The sequence below is a fragment of the Mycena indigotica genome, assembly GCF_014461135.1.
Source record: "Mycena indigotica strain 171206Taipei chromosome Unknown Mind.scaff0019, whole genome shotgun sequence".
NCBI classification, from domain to species: Eukaryota; Fungi; Basidiomycota; class Agaricomycetes; order Agaricales; family Mycenaceae; genus Mycena; species Mycena indigotica.
Window position 1 is genome coordinate 417,289 of NW_023503018.1, and position 17,174 is coordinate 434,462.

Sequence of the window (17,174 nt, forward strand, 5' to 3'; positions counted from 1 at the left end):
CAAGTACTGAGTGGTCTTCGCTCACTAATAACTAATTATACCGAAGGGAGAATTCGAGGACGAGGTCTTCCAAAGCCTTTTAGCTGAGTGGATGGTTGCGTGTGATCAGCCATTCGAGGAGGTGGAAAGGCCCGAGTTCGTCCGACTAATGAAGTACACCCACCATGGCGCTACTGCAAACTTCAAGATTCCGGGGCGTACTGCGATCCGGTCGCGCATCATGAAAATGGGTCAAGACACGATTGAAGGCACACGGAAAATGTTCGCAGTATGTTATAACCTTTCCACTTGATAGTGTCAAGCTTATATTCATATAGGAACTTGACTCGAAGGTCAGCATCTCTCTGGATGCGTGGACTTCACCAAATCAATACGCCTTTTTGGCTATTGTTGCCCACTATGTGACAAACGATGGCCGCCTTGGTATATCTCGTCTGCTGGCCTTGCACGATATTGATCCCCGTTTCAGAAGAGCTTCTCATCGATTTCCAAGAGATCGTTGGAGAGCATTCCGGGGAAAACATGGCGGAAGTGGTTTGGGGGACAATCGAGAAATACGGACTTGAGCAAAAGGTACCATTTATACCTAGCTATTCCCATTGAATCTATCCTCATGTTGTCGCTTCAGATGTCCGCATTTATCATGGATAACGCTACCAACAATGACACGATGATCGATGCACTCGAAGTCAAATGCACATCTCGCGACATTCCGTTCGATGCCAACGCCGCGCGAATTCGTTGTTTGCCACACACGATTCACCTAGCGGCCGTCAAGGTTTGACCATTCAATAAAACCTATGTTTCTCTACTGATCTCTCGTTGCAGTTGCTCGAAACTATTGGCGCGATTTCCAAGTCAGATAGTCGGAAGGCTCAGAGTCAAAGCGGCGATTATCAACATTCCGTTAGTGCACCACTGGACGGAGACAGCGACAATGATGGGGAAGACGACACCGATGACGAGGACAGCCAGTCGCACCGACAGTCCAAATACGAGCCGGTACATAAGGTATTGTATCTGTCGCAAACTATGACTGTTATATCTCATAAACTGTAGCTCCGCCCGAATTAACCGCGCTATTCGTTCAAGCCCTCAGCGACGTCAGGAATGGATCCGCGAGGTAGAGGCTTCGGAAGATTTCCGCACAGGAAATTTAGGCAAACATGCACTACTTCCTACGCTCGATGTCAAAACCCGATGGTCATCGACTCATATGATGACCCGTACGAGTATTTCTTAATCAATTCAATGTAAATACTCAAGAAGTTTGGGTTCCAGGTCGTAGTATCCATTACCGCAAGCCCACAGATGACTTCGTTGGGAAGCATCGTGAGCTTCGTCATCTTGATTTGGATGACAATGACTGGGACGGAATCACCCTTGTTTCAGGCTGGCTTAAGTCATTCCGATCTGCGACGACTCTTATGTCAACAACCAAGCGACCGATGCTATCATACACCCATGCGATATTCCGTGGCTTGCAAGAAGATCTGAAGGCCTGTCTTCGCGATCTGCCCCTGTCGACTCCATCTATTCTTCGTAACGGACTTCTTGCCGCCTACAACAAACTGAGCGACTACTACTACAAGATTGACGCCTCACCGTTCTATACTTGGGCTGCCTGTAAAGTAACTCTCTCAGTTAGCGCTTCATGTTCTGATACTTATAGTGCTTGACCCTCGTATTTCCTACGAGGGCTTGAAGCAGGACTTTAGTGATGACGAAGACCTACTCTCCCATCTCGAGATGTCCAAGCTGGCACTGGACGACTACTTCAAAACACACTACCTGAAGTTCAATCTTGTCTCTGTCACGCCTGCGCCGCCGGCCATCCCACGCCCAGGAGGCTCTCCGCAAAAGGATTTTACAGCAAGATATCGCGTCCAGCGGGAGCGTGTCTTGGACGAGTTAAGGGAGTACTTTAGTCTCCCGCGCGAAGATTTCAATAGCTGTGATCCCCTGAAGTGGTGGGCTGCGCGTCAAGCGCAGTTTCCAAACCTCTTTCGGCTAGCCCGCGACTTGATGGCCATTCCTGGTATGTACCTTCTCATTATTCCTGTCAACTCATTAACTTGAGGCAGGTTCCGCTGTTGCTGTCGAGCGCATCTTTTCCGGAGGTCGCGATACCATATCGCTCCGGCGCTCTCGTCTTAAGCCTGAAACAATCAGCACCTTAATGATCGTCAAGCAGCGTCTTCGTCTTGCACGCGAAGCTATTTTGGAGATTGCGGGGTAGTTTATATGAAGTATAATGCACTAGTCTTAAAAAAAAATGCCGTTTCCCGTTCCCATACCGTTACGGCCGTCCCGTCAGCCGTGCCGTACCCGTTGACCCTTGGGTAGCCCAGCACAACGGCCGTGTATCTGACGGCCGTTGCCGTGGGATAGCCGTCAAAGTCAACGGCCGTTGCCGTTACGGCAACGGGCGGCATCCCTACCTACCCTATATCCATTTCTAATCAACAAATTCCTACCTTCCCACCCTGGATATTTACTCCCGACGGCACCCATGTCCAAAACCCAAACAGTACTTTGACCGTGACGATCTGGACATGTAGGCCTCGGCAATCCAAGTGTGCTGACACTTGCGGATGAGGCGCGCGAGCCGGCGACGAACTGCCAAAGGGCTGCGTAACTTGGTGTACTACATGATGCCAGAGGTATCTATGGACGGCAATCAGTTGATGGGGGAGCACAGACGGAATGGGGGAGCGGCTCGTCATGGGGGAGTGTTGAAGTTTTGATGGTCACATGTGTGACTCGCCGGAATGTTCTGGCAGTTTCTACTTGCGCTGACTGATTTTCTACTGACTCATTTAGAATATACTGGAACAATGTAAAAACAGTATATAAAGTGAATAGATAGTTAGCGTAGGGCATCGTTTGCCCTAACGCACAGATTCCTAACCGGAGTGTGATTGCAAACAGATTCCTCGCTCACTTTGATCCCATCGGATCACCTCGGAATTTCAACACTACTTGCTTATAAACTACAAGCAGTCCTAGGTGTTTCTTTAAATGCAATATGTCCCTCAAGCACAAATCTTGTTTTGCCCGCTCCCGAGCGCCGAAACCATCTTTGAAGTCGGTCCAAAGTGAGATTTTTCGGGGATGACATAATCGCCTTCCTCGCTCCATTTTCGCATGATCATCGCGTCGTCCTCCTTTCCTTCCCGCCTCCACGACAGACGATGTCGTGCCCCAATTGCTTCACCGGCGAGGCCTTGGAGGGCACGCCGACCGGAACGATCTCCGACATTGACAACGCAGCGTACTTCTCCCCGGGCCCGGGCCCGCAAGGTGCCTCCGCCAAACGGGCACTGGCAATCATCCTGCTGACGGACATATTTGGGCTCCCGCTGAACGTGCGTGTCCATTCTCGTTGTTGCATGGCGCCTGACTGACTGTGGCAGAACGCGCGCATCATCGCGGATAACTTTGCCAAATCGCTCGAATGCGATGTCTACGTGCCCGACCTCTTTGCGGGCCGCCCGCCCGTGACGCCAGAGCAGATGTCCGCCATCCCGCAGAGGGCGGGGCTCAAAATCGGCTTCTTGGGCTACGTCAAACTCTTTTTCAAGGTGTTGCCGAGCCTTTTCGCGCTCATCCGCAACCGTCCACCCCAGGGCGCTGCACGGGCACTTACGGTGCGTCGCCTTCCCACTTCTAGCTACCAAGCTCATGCGTTTCTAGTTCATCAACAAGCTGCAGGAATCGAAGAAGTACGAGAAACTGGGGGCTATTGGGTGCGTTGCTACTTCTGGAGTCCGACACTTGTCTCATGGCCCAAGTTACTGCTTCGGTGGCGGCGTGTCCCTCATTCTCGGCTCGCAACACCCCGCGCTCTTCAGCAGCATCGTCATCGCCCACCCGTCCCCGCCCAAAGACGCGCAAATTCTCGGTATAACGGCGCCCACTGCCTGGATCGCGGCGGAAGGTCCATGGAGCAACAAATTTCTGACCAAACACTAACGCTAACACGCCTCCAGACGATTTCGCCATCTCGAAAGCGCGGCTGGACCAGATCGAGGCGCTGTACAAGGCGCGGGAGGGGAAGGACACGTATGTGGAGTATGAAATCAAGGTGTACCCTGGTGCGTGGCGTTTTTACGTCCTCGTTCTCTCTGTTGACTGTGTCGTTAGGGACTGGTAAGGCGAGACGATGCCGCATGCTGGATCGCACTGACGCTTTCCAGCGCATGGATTTGGCGCGCGGCCCGCGCTGCAGTACCCCGAGGTCAAGGAGGCGTTCGAGAAGGCGTTCCAGCAGGCGGTGGATTGGTTCAACAGGACTATTCCGGTGTAGAAGGGCTGGTTTCAGACTTGGGTAGGATGTGTGTCGTCAGTAGTGCTGTCCACAATTATATTATGCTAGAATATATTTTGAATATATTCGAATAAATATGATTATATTATGCCCTTTGCATATTCAGACCCATTGAATATGAGTGATTATGAATATGAATATATTATGAATATAATATATTATACCTTGGCCATAATTAATTATATTCAAATACACCAGCAAGCCCTTCAGCCAGAGGTACTAGCTCTGTAGCAGGCTACTAGCAGCAGTAGCAACATCTTCAAACTCAGTCTTTACCATATCAATGGCTTTTGGCAGTAAATCAGGCCGGACAATATCCATATCCAGCCCTGACAGAAGGCTGAAGTTGACCTTTATATTGCTACCCTGGACTTTGATGATACTCTTCGCTGGTGAAGGTATCATACTTGACCTAGGCTAGAGTTTTGTTCAGCTTAATATCTTGTTGTAGAATATCCAGGCTATGTTACCAATCCTGGTTATGGCTGCAAAGAGCATCTCTGTAGGGCACCTGGTCTCCAGACTCCAGCATCAAGCATAGGATGACAGATATGCATGCCTCAATGACTGCAAAATTGGCCACAGAAATAACCATAACCAAGGAGTGGTTCAATAAACCATGAGATAAGGTGGATTATATGCACTATGTGCAGACTTGTGAAGCTTGAATATAATTGAATATATTCATAATATATTCATATTCTGAGCCCAATTATGATTATGAATATGAATACAATTATAATATGCTCCAGCAGAGAGAATATATTATGAATATGAATAAATTATGAAAATTTCGTATTCATAATCATAATTGGACAGCACTAGTCGTCAGGATGGGTTTATTATCGTAAGAGTATGTGAACTTGGATCTGTCTTGTTGCTGCTGGCCGGCCCGGGGGCAAGAATTCACGCATGGAGGTATAGACACGTGGATTATAATTAGCTGTGAGCTAAGGATATGAAGGGAAGAACTATTTTTGCCATTCTCCCCGACCCATTATTGTTCGCCCATAACACTAACACTATCGGTGTGCGCTTGTTAGTGGCCCTTCTCCAAGAGGGTGAGAAACGGGAAGCACCACGATCTTCTATCGTTTCGCGACTGTCTGCGACGACAGCGCCGTCCACACTCTGACTGCACAGTCAGTCTTGTTAAGCTTCGCAACGAGACACTTACCTTGCCGAGCAACGAGCACGAGTTGGCGACAACAGCGCCGTCTCGTCTTTTCCATCGAGGCTCGAGCGGGGTCAGGCTGGAGATCGAAGTCAGCGAAAGGACGGAGAACGAGCGGGAGAGCGCAGACTTGGACGGGAAACCCAAATGAAACTGCGATCGGCGGTAACGGGGAGTATATTGGACTTGCTGAGGAGTTACCACCACTAACCGTTTGTCAGAATGCTATCGAATGGTAAGCATGCGTGAAGTGAAACGAGGACGTCTAGTACCTGCGAGTTGCGCCCGAGCTGCTAAAGCACAAAGTGAGCGCGCCTTCTCAACTTAAACGGTGCCTGCTTACCGTTTGTTCGCTTAACAACGACAGCGTCTTGAAGACGGCTTCGAGACTGTCTTGGACGACAGCTCCCAGGCCTCAGGCTGCAGCTGTAGAATGCGAGTCAGCGTCGTCAAACAACATGACGCGACTATAACCACCTTGACAACTTGGATATATCACGAGAACAGTGCGTTCTTCGCCTTCACGAGTGCCAACGGCCTCACAACGCTGGCACGAGCAAGCCCCCGAACGGAGGCGGGCCAACAAAAGCGGTCGCATTTGCGAGTGGGATCTCATCGTCGTCGAGCGCTGTGTTGACTGAGGTGAGTGCGGGCAGCTTCAGATTAAGGAGTGCTGATTGTTGGGCTGGAGTCGGGGACTCTGTCGAGCGGGGAAGAGTAGTGCATGCTCTTCATCGTCGACAACAAGGAGCTTATGAAGGAGAAGGTGAGCGCGAGATACTGCAGGAGTGGATAGCACTCACCTAACGCGAGGCAGCCGTGGGCCGTCGACGGAAAACTGCGCAAATGTGTCGAAAAACGAACGAGAGCCTGCGGGAAACACCGTACGACTTATAAGAACTCGCCAGTTACGATACGACCCAACTCACCGACTTCGTTACCCGGCTATGGCTCAGTAGGCCCACTAGCGAAACTCCATGGTGAGCGTGAAGAGGGAAGCTTTGCTCGCGAACTATCGTCATCGACAGTACCGTCTCGAAAAAATCAGCTAGCAGGCATGGGTTAGTCTGTGTATACGGTCAGCGACTGGAAAACATACCAAAGACCCGATACAGGTGGAGCTCTAACGCAGCAACCAGCAAGGTGGCGAAATGGTGGGAAGGGCCATCTCGTAGTAGTTCATCGTCAATGGTGTGTTGTGGGAAGAAGCCTTCTTATGTCCGCTTTCTAGTCTGAAGCATACTAGTATCTGAGAAGGCTACTACAGGAAAGTTAGCAAATGAGTGCGGGAGAGACCAAAAAGTTACACACCTTTTGGCCAACCGAACCATATCCTGCACTGGTTATAGCCTCGTTCTAGCCCTTCCCGGTCTCGCAATACACGTCTTACGCCGAGCAAGGACCAGCGCTTCAGCGCCAACCGACGCCAAGTGGGCAAAGCAAGGCGAAAGGAGTCGGACGGGTAGCAGACATGCAAGGCAAGAGCAGTGGTTGTGAGTGAGATACGAGGGATTTATGAGCATTTGGGCCATCTTCATGCCAGAAGGACATGCGTCGTGGCTGGAGGAAAGAACCCCTGATATTTTCGGGTCACAATTGGTCACACTGTCTTCCTGCTGCTTTCACGACTCGCTATCTTATACATATCTCTCTTCTCTATCGTGTGTCTCCCTCTCTCCCTTCATTCGCAACGGACCCGCCTAACATTGTACTCAGTACTCCGTAATACTTCAATACCGCGGCCGCCAGCAACCAGTTCCGTTTCCTTGACAACTTAAGCACCGCTACGATCTTATAATCCCAGCTCTATGGTGAGCAACAGCTCCGTTGTGTCAACCTACATTGACTCTTTCCAGCCAAGCAACTATGCACCCCTTCCCAACGACGACCCCGTTCTTCTCCCCCGCGAATCCGACGAGGAAATCACAGCACATAGCTGCCTGCTCCCTTCCCTTCAAACAAACGCGGATTCTGGATTGAAAGTCGCTGAAGACTCCTTGTACACTTACAGTTATGGCCCTCCCGGGCTGTCTGGACTGTGGCACAACTACTACGCCTTCTTGTGTGCGGTCTTCGCGTCCATAGGCGGGCTGAGCTTTGGGTATGACCAGGGCGTGGTGTGTCCCAACCTTCTGCTTCATATACATTGATTAACTCTTCTTCTCTCCAGATTGCCAATGTACTTGTAATGGAGGACTTTGTAGGCCGATGGCCAATAACACCGCTGCAGAAAGGCGCTCTCAGTGCGTGCTCTACCTTTCGCTCATAACCGGCCCTTACTGTTTTCAGCTGCTGTTCTTGAACTGGGCGCCCTGATTGGCGCTCTCACGTTCGGAGTTTTGGCCGATAGATACTCCCGCCGACATTCCATCTTCATTGCCTGTGGTATGTTTACGGTAACCTCCGTCCGTCTAACTTCATATCGTCGCTAGTCATATTCAACATTGGCGCGCTCTTCCAAACATTCGCGCGAACACTTGCAGACCTTTTCATTGGTCGCGCTGTTGGCGGCATTGGTGTCGGCGCTCTAAGCATGCTTTCACCACTTTATATATCGGAAATCAGTACACCCGAAGTACGCGGCTCGCTCATTGCGCTCGAACAATTCTCGATCGATCGTCCTTGGAGTCGTTGTCGGATTCTGGATTGGGTTCTTCACGCGAAATAGTATGTGGTGGTCGTTTCATTTGACTCCATACTCAATTTCTCCGCCAGTCCCAGGTTCGGCGTCATGGAGGATTCCGCTTGGTGTCCAAATCGGCCCCGGAGTCCTTCTAGCTTTCGGGGCGTTGTTCCTTCTTCCCGCTTCGCCTAGATTGCTTGTGCTGAAAGGCAAATATGACGAAGCAGAAGCCAGTTTGGTCAAGCTGCGTGGTCGCGATGACGTGCTCACAAAGGTTTTATCTTGCTTCTTGAGGTCTGTCGCTGACCTGGCTCTAGATCGAGCTTCTCGAAATGCGTGTCGAAGCAGCCTTGATTTCCCAATCCAACTCGGATTCGCCCAAACCTGGTGCCCAGAACGAGTTTTCGGCGTGGCGGCAGTTGTTCTCCAAGAAATACCGCCCGCGCATGCTGGTGGGGGTTCTTATGATGTTCTTCCAACGCAAGCTACAGTTTCTTTTGCGTCTCTCCACTGATATGACTCTTAGAATGGAGCGGAATCAATGCATTACTCTATTATATGGTCCCACTCTTGTGAAGAGTATTGGTCTCAAAGGCGAAACTATCTCGCTGATTGTTTCTGGGGGAATTGGAATTGTCCAGTTCATTGCTGTTGGACCCGCTGTCATATATATCGACCGAGTTGGTAATTGTCTCTTTTGCTCTGTTTATATATCCTGTTGACCCTGCAATCAGGACGCAAGCCTTTGTTAAGAGGTTACTTCTGCATCGTCCCCTATCCATGTAGTTAACGCGAAAAAGGTGGTAGCTCGTTTATGGCGGCCTCTCATCTTATCATTGCCGTCCTCGTCAGTGCTGAACTTCCTTTCTCTTATATAATGCTGACTGCCGACCAGGTAATGCAGTTCCAATCAGACTGGAGCTCGCATGCAATAGCCGCATGGACCGCTGTTGCGTATGGCTTTCTTTTGTTTCCGCCTCAGCCCCTCTGAAAACTTTCCCAGTGCAATCTATACATTTACGTTTGCATATGGCGTCTCGTTTGGACCCATTGGATGGGTCCTCCCGAGCGAGGTCTTCCCGCTGTCGATGCGCGGCCGTGGAGTGGCTCTATCAACTGCCTCCAACTGGAGCAACAACTGTCCGTCATTATGTCTACCGTGTTGCGTCTCATGACCTGCTTCAGTCTTCATCGGGCTCGTAACACCAATCATGATGGAATACTCACCTGCGTCTGCCCTTTCTTCTGCCGACATCACCGTCTACTGACAACTTCTCCAGCGGGACGTTCCTCACATTCGCCACAGCGTGCTTCGTGGCCTATCTGTGGGCCACCTATACGGTGCCGGAAACAGCGGGCGTGACACTCGAAGATATGGACCGCGTGTTTGGCGGGGACGCAGGAAGAGAGGACCACGTCAGGCGGAGAGAGGTACGTTGTTGTTCTGCGGCTTGACAGATGCTGATATGGGTTCTTCGCAGCTTGAGGAGGAGATGGGGCTGCGTGCGATGGTGATGGAGCTTGCTGAAAATCATGGATTATGACCCACATAGAATCAAAGGGGTTGATATTTTTCAAGGTTTGCACATATCTGGCGCGAAAGACGCAGGGGTATGAACGCCCGCAGGGCCGCAAATGACAAAGAGGAGGTTAGATGTGGTAATCTGGGAGCGTCAGGCGACACGCCTTGTTTTGACTCGGGAACTGGAGATAAACCCCAGATGTGTCATGTGATGGGTGACAAATTTTCTTCTCGACCACGACAACCACCTGGAGCGTTCCCAGCCTGCAGACACGTCGGCACCCTTATTGCAGCATCCTAACGACCTATTCGCCTCTTATATCACTCAGCTCAAGCTTTTCTGAGCTAGTTATAGCCGGCATCGATGTATCCGACCAGGGTACAGGTGGCGACGCTGACAAGCGGTAAGCACGAGCCTGTTCAAACAAAAGCAGACTCACCAAGCCCATAGGCAGTGCCCAGGCCAGACAGCGCGCGATCAGGCGCAACGCCAACGACGGCGGCTCAGGCTCATAGAGTAAGCGACAACGGGCCTGTCGGGTCTCAGGCTGTTTCCGCAGCGCAATCGTTAGCCTCTGTGGTTCTAGCACGCGGTAAGCGCAAAGATGGGGATGTGAAGAGTGAGAACAGGGAAGACGAGATCTATGGAGACAGTGAGTGGAGCAAGAGATTCTGCGGGCTCATGCTGGCGCGAGGCGGATGGCCATCGTGCCTTTCCACTCCACCCGTGCTTCCTTCCGCTCTCATTCATTTGCGCTAGCCCGTTACTAGTAGAAGGGGCGGCTATGGGAACATCACCATGCCTGTGCGCTCGCTGCGACACGCTCGCAGTATGTAGACCCCGTCCCGTCAACACCCCAACTGCGATGAGCTTCCTTGTCCCTTTACCCCTCCCCGGGTACCGCGCGCGGCCCAGGTTGAATGGCAAAGGTGTGTGGCGTGCTTGCAGCGGGTTTCTAAGCTGACCGCCTTGTGCAGAGTGTTATTATGGCGCTGACGCTGAAGATTACTGTACTATTTCATTCAATTCTGCGGGCCTGTGACCTGTGACACATGTGGCAGAAATGTGCAATTCAGCCAAGGGGTGAATTTGGTGTGACCTCCTGCCTTATATGGAAGTTCTGCGCGCCGTAGGCGCGGAAATTTTTTAAGAATTACCATTTTAGGACGGTTTAGGGCCAAAGAAACTCGCTGTGACCTGTGACAGGCAGAAAATTTTCGGCCAAAAAAGTCAATGTGACCGTGACAGGACTAATTGATTGAAATAGTACAGTACGAGTCGGATTCAGACTACTTAGTCTTTGACACAAAACAATGCCAAAAGTCGACACGCATTGTACGGACCGTGGCCTAATCTTTCCCCTTACGCTACCCCCGCGACCAAAACTGTAATGCCTCAATGTATTCCTACCTCTACATCTGCCTATGAATCGACCTGCTTTCTGAAGACGTTAGTCTTGTCCACTGCGTCGCCGTCCGTTTCCCTTCCCCCCGGGTAATATCGCCACGCAGGCAACAAATAATACTCCGTTCCCGGCTGGTAGCTGCCTATCGACGCGCATAGCACTGAGAGGGGCTCAGCAGCAGTTCGCGGTAGAAAAAACAGGCCCCACAGGCAATCCAGATGGCTGCCGGAGCGAGGTTGTGCTGCAGCAGGACAAGACACCACGGCCACTGCTTGATGCACTGCTGCATGTCTTCTGACGGCGCGCGGAAGAGGGGCCACAGGCCGGGGACGACGCCGCAGCAGAGCCAGAGGCACACGTGGACGTTGATGGTGCCGAACTGCAGCGGGTCGGGGCGCTCGGCGGGGCGAATCCTGTGAGCGGGGTAGTAAAAGAAGGGCGATCATGATGCAGATGCGGTGGGCATACCACAGGGTTATTGCATAGACGAGGCATAATGCGTAGATGGGGGTGAGAATCGTGAATACCAATGGCACGGCTGGGAGACAGTGTCAGGGTTTGCCAGTGCGGGCGGGGGATTCGGGAATGTCGGAGGACGGACCGAGATGCGTGTTCACATATGTGTCGTCGACGGCTTTGCCATGGCGAGCAATTGTGAAAAGGATGGGCAGCTGCCCCGAGACGGTGCATAGGATATACCACACCGCCAGGGCGCGCGCGACATCTAGTAGAATGTGGTTAATCTACTCGTAGCCTTCAAGTTGTGGCGCTCACGATGGTAGAGTCGTGGGGACAGTGAAAGGGTGGAGGTCCGGGGGGAGAGCATGATGTGGGTGGGAGAAGGGCGGTGGACGACGGGCGCTAAGACGGGTAAGTACTCAGCCCGATCAAGTTTCAAGAATAACTCGACACTTGTAGTGTCCAGGCCCGAGCTATCTGAAGGCATCAGCGCGCGCACATTGCCTGGCAGCAGCGGTCGTCTCAAAGACCATGCGCAGACGCTGATGCACGCGGGCAGCGCCGACGACAACGACAACGGCGGTGGTGGTGGTGAAGTCAGAAGGGTAAAACGACGACCGGCCGGTCGGGCCCGTGACCCGATGACACGTGTCGCTTATCAACTCTCTCCGGTCCTCTCACTTCCCCGACTCGGACCCGCCCGCTGCCCCGGGCCACATGGCCGCCTCCCGCTTCAAAGAGCGCCGCCTGCATGGCCGCGAACGGCCCCGCGCTCGCTTGCCGGGCCACCGCTCAACGCCAAGCGGCCGAATCCGAGTCAGCTGTCTGCTCTACACAGCTAAGTCATGGACTCCCGCCTGCCGTTTGCCGAACCGCTCCAATGCCTGCCGAACTTCGTTTTCCGCCCTCGCCGCCTTTAAAGCCCGCAAAGTCGATACTAGAAAGACCGACGACGTCAGCGCCAATCTCGAGCCTGAGAACGAGGAGAACACGCACCATCTTTGGAATCGCCAGCGGGCACAAGGCCGCAACTTGGATGCTGGAGACGCGGGTTAGCATGCGGATGGCGGGGAGGAGAGGGTTGAGGACGGTGCGTTTGTCGTCCGCCCATAGCGCGTCTGTTGCTAACTGTCAGGTTCTTGTAGACGTTGTCGAACGGTCAGCAGGCGCGAATGGTGAGATTATATGCATCATCTGTGTCCTTTTGCTGGATAGTGGTCTCGTTTTGACGCCTAGCTCAACGCCGACTCGGAGGAGGGAAAAGGTATGCGGAGGGAACAGACATGAATGAGTGGGTCGTGGATTTGAGTCTGCGAGAAGGCGCGGAGAAGCGAGCGCTGTTGGCCGGTGAGTACAAGTCAAGGGCTAAAACGCGTACTAACTTAGCTTGAAGGTCTGCGAACGATAGCGGAGGCGATCCAGGAAACGAGGCCTATGCCAAGTAAGTATACACATTCTCGAATGAACTGATGGGACCTAACTCCTCCTCCAGCTTGGATTTGGCGAAGGGACCACGGACGATGCCTATGACGGTCGTATGGGGAAGAAACAGCGCGAGAACGGGGCTGTGATAAGGTCAGCATTCAACAGCCAGATCTAGAATGTGGAGCTGATTTTGGGGCAAGAGCGCGGAAGGCGCGTGTCCAGCTCGAGCGCTGTCGGTCGGTAAGTACAAGCCAAAGGCCAAAAACGACTACGACATTACCTGGAAGGCTTACGAATGAAATCGGGTTTGAGTGGAGGACGAAGGCCCAAGGCCTATATATCGAAGGGCGGGCAGATGATCGTAGTAAAGGCGACATATTCTCTAAGGTCATTGCCCTCTGTCAAGGACTGCCCATCCACGAGAAGAGCCTGGTACTGCCCGGATTTCACCCTCTCGAAGGAGAAACGCCGTCGTGCCCCATATATAAAGCGGCACGGGAAAACGTGCTCGACGGCGGTCTTAGGCCTTGAGTTGCGGGGCATAAAGAATTGGGTAGAACGGGAGCGGTATGGGCACGAGAAGATGCGCTCTATAGAGCGACAGCTTTGGTGTCAGGGAAGATATCCGCAGTCTTTTCGAATGGCGGAGGGCACGTGACTTGCCATATGCGGACAAAATTTCGAGTCGGTCTTGTGGGTGGTCCTTGGGTAGTGCAAGCCCTGACGGGGAGGCGGAGGAGCAAACAGATAACGGATAAGCATGAAAGTATGATATTGATTCGAAGAAGGTGTTGTTGCCCTTGTAACTATTCTCGAAGACGCTTCAGACAGGAAAATTGAAGTAAAAAGATCATACCTTTGAATGTACTTGTCGCGCGATGATGAGAGGGATTGCTTTATATGGGTCGGCCATCCCGCTCTCCTTGCGCGGACGAGCGAAGCCAACGGGCAAGGAAGGAAGGGACCGGAGAAGAGGCAGCCTAACAAAGGATTTCTTCGTCCTGCTTAAGTGTAAGTAGAGTCGGACGGGGCAAGTAACTCCTCACACATACACATATGCTAATCCTTCAAAACGCCTGAAACATACCATCTCCCAAGTGCCCCGCCACCCCGAATTACCTCGCCTGACGCGTACGTCGGCATTCGATAGAGAAATATTGGCCATCCCGCCACACGACCGCCGCAGGCAAAACACCCTCAACGTCGGCCTTGCCCCTCAAAAAGCGGGGCAGAAAGAATTGGATAGGAGTTGAACAGTATGGGGTACAAGGATATACGCTCAATGGAGCGATAGCTGTGGTGCCGGGGCAGATATGTCGTATTCTTTGCGGACGGCGAGGTGCACGTGACTTGCCAAAGCCGGACAAGATTTCGAGTTTGGTCGTGCGGGTAGTGCAGGCGTCAAAGGGGCGGCGGAGGAGCCGACGGTGAAGGATGGAGTGAATGTTATGTTGCTTTTGAGTAGATATTGGTGTCCTTGTGGCTAGACAAGGCTTCAGACAGAATCGCTGGAGTGAAAAGTGGATTGTCCCTTGAAACACGCTTGTCGCACGAAAACGAGAGGTATAAACATATTGGACTCTGCCATCGCGATATGCTTACGCGGATACAGGTTTGTCGACTGACCACTGGCTAGGGCGAGTGATGACGGTGAGCCAAACCGCCATCGGGCCAGCATCACAACCGCCAACGCAAGTTCTGCATGTTGTTGCGGAGACGAAGCACAATCGAGGGGTGGATAGACCATCGATGGCGGGGAGGACTAGAGTATTTGGTCAACGGCAGGAAGGTGGGTGGTCAAACACACACCCATACTGGCGGTAACTCCCTCCTTTCTTCCCCAAAACTGATATGCGAGCCTTCTCTGGCAGCAGGATGAGAATGTCACGGTATGGTGACTGAGAAAGCGAGCGGCAAACAAGCCTGCTGGGGAGACCATTAGCACCGACAATAAGCGAGGAGAGTGACTGCATGCGCATCTGTATCCACACTTGTTCCTCGCGTGGCTGCTCCTTCGAGAACCACCCAAGACTCTTTCGGTCGTCGTTGCCAGCATAAGTGCCTTTGAGTCGCTGCAAGGTAGCGCAGGAGCAGAGCTATGCTAAAGGTCAGCGATTAATACAAGCCAATGCGCGCGAAGACGCACATTGCTCCGTTTGCAGACATCGGGTGAGCAGTTTGAATGCTTGGTGGAGAAGGGCAGGTACCCGGCATGTTCGTTGGAGGGCTTGACGAGTTTGAGGCCGGCGGGATCACCGAGGTCGGGAAACAAGAAGTGGGCGTGTGACATGCACTCGTTTCTCTCTTCCCGACTCCATGGTCCCGCCAGTTGGCGGTCTCGACGACGGCACCCGCTCTTCTGCGGTCATATACGACATCCTAACGCGAGGCACTAACCGTGGTCTTCGGGGTCAACAACGAAGACAAGAGCAAGATGTCGATATCGAGTATCGCCGCGTACTAGTAGTTTCGCAATCGGTGCGCGCACGTCTCTGCCTGCTTTCTCTGTTTGAAGCCACTGAAAAGACTCCAGCTCAAGCCACTCTGGACCACCTACAACGAATGGTGCGACAACACGGGTGCAAGTACTTAGCACTTGCATGACTCTCAGAACGAGCCCAAGCGCTTCGAGTGGCGACACGTGTAGAGGACAAGGGAGGCGGAATCTGGAATTGGAGTCTACAGGTGTGTGGCCTTCTCGAGCTCATCCCTTGTCAAGTGTTAACCAGAATTTTCAGCTCTTTTCTTCTTCCGTTTGAGACAAGACCTCGCTAGATCTCTTGCGAATCCTTATACTGCCCACTATCGTCATCGGCAACCTCTACTGCGCCAACACCCATTGGAGCTCCTCCTTTTTGGTCTCTGCCTCGCCGAGCGCGGAGTTTGTGGCCACCCTCACCTTGGTTGGCGACTTCTCCTGTGGGACTGCTGCTGCTGCGATCCTTCATGGCAGGTAGTAACTTGCAGACGATATTTGGGCTAGGAGCCTAACGGGTGGAGGAGTGGGATTCGACGATGAATGAGATGAAGAGGGAAAAGGTCGATGCGGAAGTCAAGCGCTCCGGTTGCTGTTGTTCGGGGAGAGCAAAACGAAGGTCATGAGGAACAACGATGTGTTCTCCATCTTCACTCCTTCCTGCACCGTATCTGGCACCAACCCCGTCGCGCCTTTCTCCTTCAATAGCATCATTCCCGCCTTCTTTTATTCCACTTCTCCTGCATGTATCTCGAGCTCGTATTTGATTCGCAATGCTTTTTCACCACTGTAGCGAAACAAGAGATGTATGTATATCACCTATTCAAGAAAGAAGGACCCTTCTATTACAAGGGCTAACTCACCTTCTTCGTCCCATTGTCGCAGTTGGGCTTGAAGCTCGTCACCCAGCGGACATTGAATTCCTTGATAGTGGAATAGAGCAAGATTGAAGAAATACGAGAAGGGCACTGCATTAACATGCAACATTCTGCTGTGGGTGAATTCCTTCAAAGCGTGGTCCGTAAACGCAAAGCGGCCGGAGATCTCGAATAAACCAAGCTTGGGAACCAGCATCCGGTCTGGATCTACATCGACGGTGAGCCGGTTCAGCAGCTCGTCGGTTACGAGGGGCGGCGGACTCTCCGTGGTGTAGGTGTCCACGAGGCACAGGTCCTCTAACGAGTCAAGCCGAGCAAGAATATCACAAAGCTCAGGCGCCCTCAAAGGTAGGGTGATGATGAGACAAGTCAGGCGTTGTCCCATATTCGAGCGTCCGATGAGAGTGCAGAATTCGATTTGGTTCCAGCATAGATGGCTTGGATTTTCGGGCTTATTAGATCCCAGTATCAACTGCGTAACCTTGGGAAACACAAGCAAAGCTAGGACGCGCCCCAGACTATGAATGGCTTGTGCATCGCCGACCATTGCCCGGAAATGAAGTTTGAGCGACCAGCTCAGCACTGGTTGGGGCGTCACTGCTGTCAGGTTGGCATCGTCATTTTGCTCGAGAAACAAGTTGAGGAACAATGCACAATGAGATGAAAGGCTCTGTAAGGGGAGAAAGCGCAAGTCGGAGGGAGGGAAGGGAAGGTTGGTGGCAAAAGAAAATTGTCGGAACTGGTTCCACGGCAGCCTGACCATTGACAAGTCCATCGCACGTCCACAGAATACCACACTCCCCAATCGAGGAGCATCGGAGAAACAGTCGATGGTATGGGAATGGGACAACGGCTGAAAGATACGCAAATCCAGAGATTCC

The 17,174-nt window shown here is 52.3% G+C and overlaps 4 protein-coding genes across 4 annotated transcripts; 2 read left to right on the top strand and 2 right to left on the bottom strand.

Moving 5' to 3' along the window:
• Positions 1-3,167: 3,167 nt before the first annotated feature.
• On the top strand, positions 3,168-4,309 carry MIND_01422700 (DLH domain-containing protein; the record flags this gene model as incomplete). Its single annotated transcript, XM_037370612.1, has 7 exons — positions 3,168-3,368; positions 3,417-3,650; positions 3,697-3,749; positions 3,795-3,940; positions 3,993-4,097; positions 4,147-4,152; positions 4,200-4,309. The coding sequence occupies exons 1-7, from the start codon at positions 3,195-3,197 to the stop codon at positions 4,307-4,309; spliced, it is 828 nt and encodes a 275-aa protein (XP_037212993.1). The 5' UTR covers positions 3,168-3,194.
• A 3,003-nt stretch (positions 4,310-7,312) lies between these two features.
• MIND_01422800 (MFS domain-containing protein) lies at positions 7,313-9,671 on the top strand (the record flags this gene model as incomplete). Its single annotated transcript, XM_037370613.1, has 15 exons — positions 7,313-7,315; positions 7,361-7,621; positions 7,675-7,747; positions 7,794-7,889; positions 7,937-8,020; positions 8,070-8,171; positions 8,220-8,401; positions 8,445-8,811; positions 8,862-8,882; positions 8,928-8,974; positions 9,023-9,081; positions 9,131-9,267; positions 9,313-9,358; positions 9,408-9,558; positions 9,609-9,671. 15 exons carry the CDS (start codon positions 7,313-7,315, stop codon positions 9,669-9,671), a joined length of 1,692 nt encoding a protein of 563 aa, XP_037212994.1.
• A 1,401-nt stretch (positions 9,672-11,072) lies between these two features.
• On the bottom strand, positions 11,073-12,001 carry MIND_01422900 (uncharacterized protein; the record flags this gene model as incomplete). The annotated part of the gene is made up of 5 exons (XM_037370614.1): positions 11,073-11,215; positions 11,263-11,468; positions 11,524-11,593; positions 11,657-11,779; positions 11,830-12,001. 5 exons carry the CDS (start codon positions 11,999-12,001, stop codon positions 11,073-11,075), a joined length of 714 nt encoding a protein of 237 aa, XP_037212995.1.
• A 2,615-nt stretch (positions 12,002-14,616) lies between these two features.
• On the bottom strand, positions 14,617-15,229 carry MIND_01423000 (uncharacterized protein; the record flags this gene model as incomplete). Its single annotated transcript, XM_037370615.1, has 3 exons — positions 14,617-14,701; positions 14,749-15,035; positions 15,086-15,229. 3 exons carry the CDS (start codon positions 15,227-15,229, stop codon positions 14,617-14,619), a joined length of 516 nt encoding a protein of 171 aa, XP_037212996.1.
• Between the last annotated feature and the right edge of the window lie 1,945 nt (positions 15,230-17,174).